We start from the raw sequence: 7,727 nt of genomic DNA, 5'->3' as shown, positions 1-7,727 counted from the left end.
GTTTGTGTTCAGTGGGGTTGAGTCACAGTGCAGGACACTCGAGTTCTTCCACTCCAACCTGAACACACCATGTCTTCATGGAGCTCGCTCTGTGCACAGGAGCGTCGTCATGCTGGAACACTGTTTCACCTTCTTAGTTCCAGTGAAGGGAAACTGGAGCGCTACAGCATACAGACTCATTCTAGATAATCGTGTGCTTCAGATTTTGTGGTAACATTCTGTCACATATGGGGTTGAATTGATCTCTTATTTTTTATAAGTTTCAGAGAAACATGCATAACAGATGCTTCGCAAAATCGAATCCTTTTATTAAATGAGGTATGTTTAAGTGTTATTCAACACTCAATCACTCCATTACGATCAAGTCTTTTCTTTTTATTTATTTATTTTTGTATGTTTGTTTCTTTAAAAATTAAAGAGAGATTTTTAAAAGCTGATCAGTAATTGTTTATTGCTGCTATAATGCAAGTGCACCAGAAATCTAGGACTATCTGGTCAGTCATATAAAGAGAAGAAACAAAATAATCACTCATTCACCTTAGATTAAAGCAGTTATACTATGTGATCTCACAAGGATACCGCAACTACAAGTAAATACAGGATAACTGTAGTGTAACAATTCAGGTAATTAAACCACATAAAGGGTTTAATTTGGCAGACACCTTTATATCCAGAGTGACTTACATTATCTCATGTTTATGCAACTGATGGTTAAAGGCCTTACTCAGTGGCCCAACAGCAGCACCTTGGTGGACCTGGGATTTGAACTCACAACCTTCTGATTGGTAGCCCAACACCTTAACCACTAGGCTGCCACATATTACCACTACACTATTAAACCCTTTATGTGGTAGCCTTGTGGTTAAGGTGTTGAGCTACCAATCAGAAGGTTATGAGTTTGAATCCCAGCTCCACCAATCTCCCACTGTTGGGCCCCTGAACAAGGCCCTTAACTGCTCAGTTGTATAAACATGAGATAATGTCAGTCACTCTGGATATAAAGGTGTGTCTGCTAAATGCTGGAAATGTGTGTGTGTGTGTGTGTGTGTGTGTGTGTGTGTGTGTTACAAGACACCAGGGTTGTGGGTTCTCAAGTCATGATGTACAAAAACTCATTTTCTTTATTCAATTCAAACGCATTTAAATGAATTAAATTCAACCATAACACAAAATATAACTATAAACTGTAAACATAAACAAAAACCAAAATGACTGTGGTATATCTGGCACAAAAACGTGGTGTTTTAAGATAACAATTCTTATAAATATTTAAAAATAAAATTATACATATAAGTTATATAAATTCAATTAAAATAAAACTCCACACCTCCCACCGGTGATTATTCTCCGATAACAGCACGTTTATAGCTTGGTTAGTGCGATTATACAGGTGATTCAGGGTGACTTTTATTATTATATTTTAAATCGCAAGCTGAATAACACTCGTATTTTGAAAAGCGGAAGTGTGCGTTGTTTTGACTCGGTGTGTGCGCGTGAGAGAGAGAGAGAGAGAGAGAGAGAGAGAGAGAAATATCTGTAAAAATGGAAACAACTCGACTTGCTAAAGTGAGTGAGTCTTTTGTTCTGTCTGTGTTTTGATGGTGAAGCAGTAACGAGTGTGTTAATGTGCAGTGCGGAGGTTTGATATAACTAGCTGTTCTTTCTGAGGCTGAATCATAAATACCACCTTCTTCCCTACAGATGTTTGCTACATAGGGACCCTAAGGGCAGTTTTTAGCTCCTTCTGTAGTGCACTTGCTGTCCAGTAGGGGGCCAATTGTTACACTAACAAACTTTAAACTTTATATGCAGTGACTTCTTGGTTTATTCTCTGACTTCTTTGTACTTTCTCAGACATAAAGATATAAACAAAGGTCCAACTTTTTTTTTTTTTTTTTATCACTAACGTTTGTTTGAAGGCTTCCTGTAGTCAGAGTTGTGGTTTTGCTTGTTCTGTTCCTTCATATCTTATGAAAATTTATGAAATTTTCATCTCCAGTTCAGAGGCAGATTGGCATCTTGTGTGTGTGTATGTGTGTGTATGTGTGTGTATGTATGTGTATGTATGTATGTATGTGTGTGTGTGTATGTATGTGTGTGTGAAAATGTGTGTGTATGTATGTGTATGTATGTGTGTGTGTGTAAATGCGTGTGTGTGTGTGTGTGTGTGTGTGTGTGTAAATGTGTAAGTGTGTGTGTGTGTGTGTAAATGTGTAAGTGTGTGTGTGTGTGTGGAGGTGACAACCAGTGTCTTGGGTAAAATCTCCCATCTTGGTCCCAAGTTCCACGGGATAGACAGCAGGTTCCCTGTGAAGTGCTACAAAAAAAATAGATGGATTCTCAATCAATCAAATATTTATTTATTTAGCACCTTAAAACAACCAAGTTGAACCAAAGTGCTTCACAGCATTAAAATAAATAAATGACAAAACAATGCCTATCACAATTAGATGGCAAATGAAATATGCAATAAAATATACAAAACCCAGAAAATTATTATAAACCGAAAGCCATTCTAAATAAGTGAGTATTAAGTTAGGCTTTAAACAAAAGCAAGTCAGTAATAGTACGTAGCTCAGAGGGGATGGTATTCCTGAGTTTAGGACCGGCCACTGCGAAAGAGCGACTGCCCAACTGTCTACACTTCGACCGAGACAATTCTGTGACAAACAGAGTTTGATATCATGCAAACATCTGTGGATGGAATCAAATGCAACAAAAGATTTAGGCACAACTGTCAGACAGATTTGTAAATCATCTGCATACAAATGAATTGAAACATTGTGCTTTGAAATAATCAACTCTAATGGCAGCATGTACAGGGAAAATAGAACAGGGCCCACAATGGATCCCTGAGGAACACCAGAAGTCAAAGGGGCTGAAGAGGAAGAGAGATCACCAATCATAATGGAAAAAAAAATGTTAAATATGACCTGAACCTTTGCAGTACAGACACTAGAAGTCCAACTTGTTGTGCCATTCGTGTCAGGAGAATCGAGTGATCAGCAGTATCAAATGCTGCAGAGAGATCCAATATCACAAGCTGCACAGGTTTTGATTCTCATATTGTTGTGTTTCACAGAAATGGGGGTGAATACTTACAGTCACAACTTGCAAACTAAAATGCACAACTTGCAAAATAAAAAACTATATTCAAATAAATATATAAATAAAAATATATTTTTTTGTATATTTGTTGTATTTAATTACGTTCCAGACTGGAGAACTACGATATGTGGGTGAATTCAAAGGGGGTCAAAACTTCTGCAACACACTGTACAGTTTGCTAGCTGATTAACTCACTCACTCATCTTCTACCGCTTATCCGAACTACCTCGGGTCACGGGGAGCCTGTGCCTATCTCAGGCGTCATCGGGCATCAAGGCAGGATACACCCTGGACGGAGTGCCAACCCATCGCAGGGCACACACACAATCTCATTCAGTCATGCACTCACACACTACGGACAATATACCAGAGATGCCAATCAACCTACCATGCATGTCTTTGGACCGGGGGAGGAAACCGGAGTACCCGGAGGAAACCCCCGAGGCACGGGGAGAACATTTTTGGCTGATTGATAAATAGCCAAAAGGTTTATGACTTCTGATTGTTGTTCTGTTCTCAGCTGGAGTTTGCGGTGCAGATGAGCTGTGAGAGCTGCGTGCGGGCTGTTAAAGGTGCACTTGAAAAACAGCCTGGTGAGTAAACGGAGTAGTAAATGCTCACTGAATTAAAGTCTAATTGTGTTTCTTCATACGCACTCATTTGATTAGCTAAATTTAACACGGGACTGTGTGGGTAGTTCAGAATGTGGGGTAATGCCAGAAGAGATCCCAAAGATGTCACAGTGCCATTTAAACTACATCATAGTATGGATTATGGTAAATATTTACAGTTCTGGAGTATTCTCAGGAGTCTAAATGAATCATTGTAAATGAAAAACGTGTTTGATTTGTTTTTGCAGGCGTGCAGTCGGTGCAGGTGGACTTGGCTCAGGAAGAGGTTTTGGTTGAGACGTCACTTCCCACTCGAGAGGTTCAGGGTCTGATTGAGAGCACAGGCAGGCGAGCTGTACTGAAGGGGATCGGAGGATCAGGACCAGGTTCTGCTCTCATCTCTCATTCACCACAAACACCTCCTAACTCATCACATAGCTCAAGCCTTTAGAGAGGGTGAGGAGAGTCAGTGGAGAGAATAGAGTGAGAGTGAGGAGAGACAGGGAGTAGAGTCAGTGGAGAGACAGGAAGTGCAGAGAGAGAGGGAGTAGAGTCAGTGGAGAGACCAAGGGTGTAGATTCAGAGGAGGGACAGAGGGAGTAGAGTCAGAGGAGGGACAGAGGGAGTAGAGTCAGTGGACAGACAGGAAGTGCAGAGAGAGAGGGAGTAGAGTCAGTGGAGAGACCGAGGGAGTAGAGTCAGTGGAGAGACAGAAAGTACAGAGAGAGAGGGAGTAGAGTCAGTGGAGAGACCGAGGGAGTAGAGTCAGTGAAGGGACACAGGGAGTAGATTCAAAGGAGGGACAGAGGGAGTAGATTCAGAGGAGGGACAGAGGGAGTAGAGTCAGTGGAGAGACCGAGGGAGTAGAGTCAGTGAAGGGACAGAGGGAGTAGAGTCAGTGAAGGGACACAGGGAGTAGAGTCAGCGGAGAGACAGAGGTAGTGCAGAGAGAGAGGGAGTAGAGTCAGTGAAGAGACAGAGGGAGTAGATTCAGAGGAGGGACAGAGGGAGTAGAGTCAGTGGACAGACAGGAAGTGCAGAGAGAGAGGGAGTAGAGTCAGGTAGTGCAGCGAGAGTCAGTGGAGAGACCGAGGGAGTAGAGTCAGTGGAGAGACAGGAAGTACAGAGAGAGAGGGAGTAGAGACAGGTAGTGCAGCGAGAGTCAGTGGAGAGACAGAGGGAGTAGAGTCAGTGGAGAGACCAAGGGAGTAGAGTCAGTGGAGAGACAGGAAGTACAGAGAGAGAGGGAGTAGAGTCAGTGGAGAGACCGAGGGAGTAGAGTCAGTGAAGGGACACAGGGAGTAGAGTCAGCGGAGAGACAGAGGTAGTGCAGAGAGAGAGGGAGTAGAGTCAGTGAAGAGACAGAGGGAGTAGATTCAAAGGAGGGACAGAGGGAGTAGATTCAGAGGAGGGACAGAGGGAGTAGAGTCAGTGGACAGACAGGAAGTGCAGAGAGAGAGGGAGTAGAGTCAGTGGAGAGACCGAGGGAGTAGAGTCAGTGAAGGGACACAGGGAGTAGAGTCTGCGGAGAGAGGGAGTAGAGTCAGTGAAGAGACAGAGGGAGTAGATTCAAAGGAGGGACAGAGGGAGTAGAGTCAGTGGACAGACAGGAAGTGCAGAGAGAGAGGGAGTAGAGTCAGTGGAGAGACCGAGGGAGTAGAGTCAGTGAAGGGACACAGGGAGTAGAGTCAGCGGAGAGAGGGAGTAGAGTCAGTGAAGAGACAGAGGGAGTAGATTCAAAGGAGGGACAGAGGGAGTAGAGTCAGTGGACAGACAGGAAGTGCAGAGAGAGAGGGAGTAGAGTCAGTGGAGAGACCGAGGGAGTAGAGTCAGTGGAGAGCCAGGAAGTACAGAGAGAGAGGGAGTAGAGACAGGTAGTGCAGCGAGAGTCAGTGGAGAGACAGAGGGAGTAGAGTCAGAGTACTAATCTGTGTGTGTTTCAGATCTGGGTGCTGCCGTGGCTATGTTGAGTGGGGCAGGACAAGTCCAGGGTGTTGTCCGGTTCCTGCAGCTATCTGAGAATCGTTGTTTGATTGACGGCACGATCGACGGCTTAGAACCCGGTGCTCATGGCCTTCATGTGCATGAACTCGGAGACCTCACACAGGACTGCATGAGGTACAGTGACCTCTAACCTCTTACCTCACAGTTAAGCATGTGGACGTGAGAGGTGTGTGTTATCTTTAACTCTGGTTAGTGGTTAAGTTAAAGATCTGGAGAGTGTAGCACTAACACCAGCAGCATTAAACTCTCTCTCTCTCTCTGTGTGTGTGTGTGTGTGTGTGTGTGTGTGTGTGTGTGTGTGTCTCTCTCTCTCTCACTCTCTCACTGCTTTATTTGTATCATAGATTTATATTTATATCTATCAGAATTTTTCTATAAGAATGATTACTCCTATATATATTTACTGTATATATAATCAGAGATTAGAAATTTTAGAATGGATCTAAATATCAGGATAATCAGATTCACATCTTAACTTTCTCTCTCTCTCTCTCTCTCTCTCTCTATCTTTTGCTGTCAATCTCTACCTCTCCTCATCCGTCTGTCTCTCTGCCCCTCTTTCTTCCTGCCTATATTCCTATCCCTCTCTCTCTCTCACTCACTCACACACACACACACACACACACACACACACACACAGTTGTGGTGAGCACTACAACCCATTTGGGAAGCAGCACGGAGGCCCACAGGACACTGAGAGGGTACGTAGACTTTTGCTAAGTAAGATTTTAGCCTGACTGTCAGAAAGTAGACGTCAGTAATGAGATGATATTAGAGCATAACGTGACATGCGGCATAACGTTATTTCATTTGATTTTTAGAGCACTTTGAAAAGATTACTCGTCCATAAAACATTAGACATGTTCATATTCGTGAGCACTATAAGTCTTTATTCGGCCGTCCATCCGGTGTGTGTGTGTGTGCGTGTGTGTGTGCGTGTGTGTGTGCGTGTGTGTGTGTGTGTGCGTGCTCTGCAGCATGTTGGGGATTTGGGTAACGTGCAGGTCGGAGCAGACGGCAGAGCCACGTTCAGACTGGAGGACTCGCAGCTGAAGGTAACTCCATATGGACACAGTACTGACCTACATGAACTAAAGTAAAATAAAATGGAATTAGCTGTAAGAAAAAGAGATAATCGAATGTGATGTGCAATTATGAAAGTGAAAGTGACGTGACATACGGCTAAGTACGGTGACCCATACTCAGAATTTGTTCTCTGCGTTTTAACCCATCCAAAGTGCACACACACAGCAGTGAACAAACACACACTGTGAACACACACCCGGAGAAGTGGGCAGCCATTTATGCTGCGGCGTCCAGGGAGCAGTTGGGGGGTTTCAGTACCTTGCTCAAGGGCACCTCAGTCGTGGCCGGCCCGAGACTCGAACCCACAACCTTAGGGTTGAGAGTCAGACTCTAACCATTAGGCCACGACTTCCCCATAGGTTATGTTACCTATAGTGACAGTAGAGAATGTAGAAATATTCCAGAAAGTAAAGGACATATTTGATTTATTTTGACAATATTTAAACATTATTAGCCAGCGATTATTCTCGAACTCTAGCTAAAAGGGGATAAGTGTGGAAGTCAGTTTGATCTGAAGCTATATTCCAGCACTTCTGTCCCCATCTCATGGCCGTGCCCCTCACCGTGTGTCTCTCTGTGGACAGGTGTGGGACGTGATCGGTCGCTCGCTGGTGGTGGATTCGGGAGAAGATGATCTGGGAAGAGGAAATCATCCTCTGTCTAGACAAACAGGAAACTCCGGTGAGAGGTGAGGAAAAATCTTGACAGGAATCGGCATGACACACGTTTACAGCTCAAGTCCGATATCTTGAATATAGTCAATAGTAGAATAAAAGTTTTTTATAAGATTACAATACAAAACAAATATATTTGATGATTAAGCCCATTTCTAGCCATTTTTTGTCTAGTTTTAATATTTTAAATTTAATCTCAAATCCTTCTGATTCTTTTTAGAAATAATGGTGTTGTCCTTCGGCT

At 43.4% G+C, this 7,727-nt stretch overlaps 1 protein-coding gene across 3 annotated transcripts in view; it reads left to right on the top strand.

Annotated features, from left to right (window-relative positions):
• The first annotated feature begins 1,458 nt into the window (after positions 1–1,458).
• Positions 1,459–7,727, top strand: part of LOC132848914 (copper chaperone for superoxide dismutase) — a 9,183-nt gene continuing 2,914 nt past the window's right edge. For all 3 annotated transcript variants that reach the window (XR_009648780.1, XR_009648779.1, XM_060875002.1), the window contains exons 1-7: positions 1,459–1,566; positions 3,629–3,701; positions 3,968–4,105; positions 5,663–5,837; positions 6,364–6,424; positions 6,701–6,778; positions 7,394–7,497. Coding sequence is in view for 1 of the 3 variants with exons in the window: in XM_060875002.1 (XP_060730985.1) it covers positions 1,543–1,566; positions 3,629–3,701; positions 3,968–4,105; positions 5,663–5,837; positions 6,364–6,424; positions 6,701–6,778; positions 7,394–7,497 (653 nt within the window). In the remaining 2 variants the exon portion in view is untranslated. The remainder of the gene's footprint in view (positions 1,567–3,628; positions 3,702–3,967; positions 4,106–5,662; positions 5,838–6,363; positions 6,425–6,700; positions 6,779–7,393; positions 7,498–7,727) is intronic.

The sequence above is a fragment of the Tachysurus vachellii genome, chromosome 7, assembly GCF_030014155.1.
Source record: "Tachysurus vachellii isolate PV-2020 chromosome 7, HZAU_Pvac_v1, whole genome shotgun sequence".
In the NCBI taxonomy this organism is placed as follows: domain Eukaryota; kingdom Metazoa; phylum Chordata; class Actinopteri; order Siluriformes; family Bagridae; genus Tachysurus; species Tachysurus vachellii.
The sequence above is the reverse complement of the archived record's forward strand: the minus strand, read 5'-3'. Positions and strand labels throughout refer to the sequence as shown.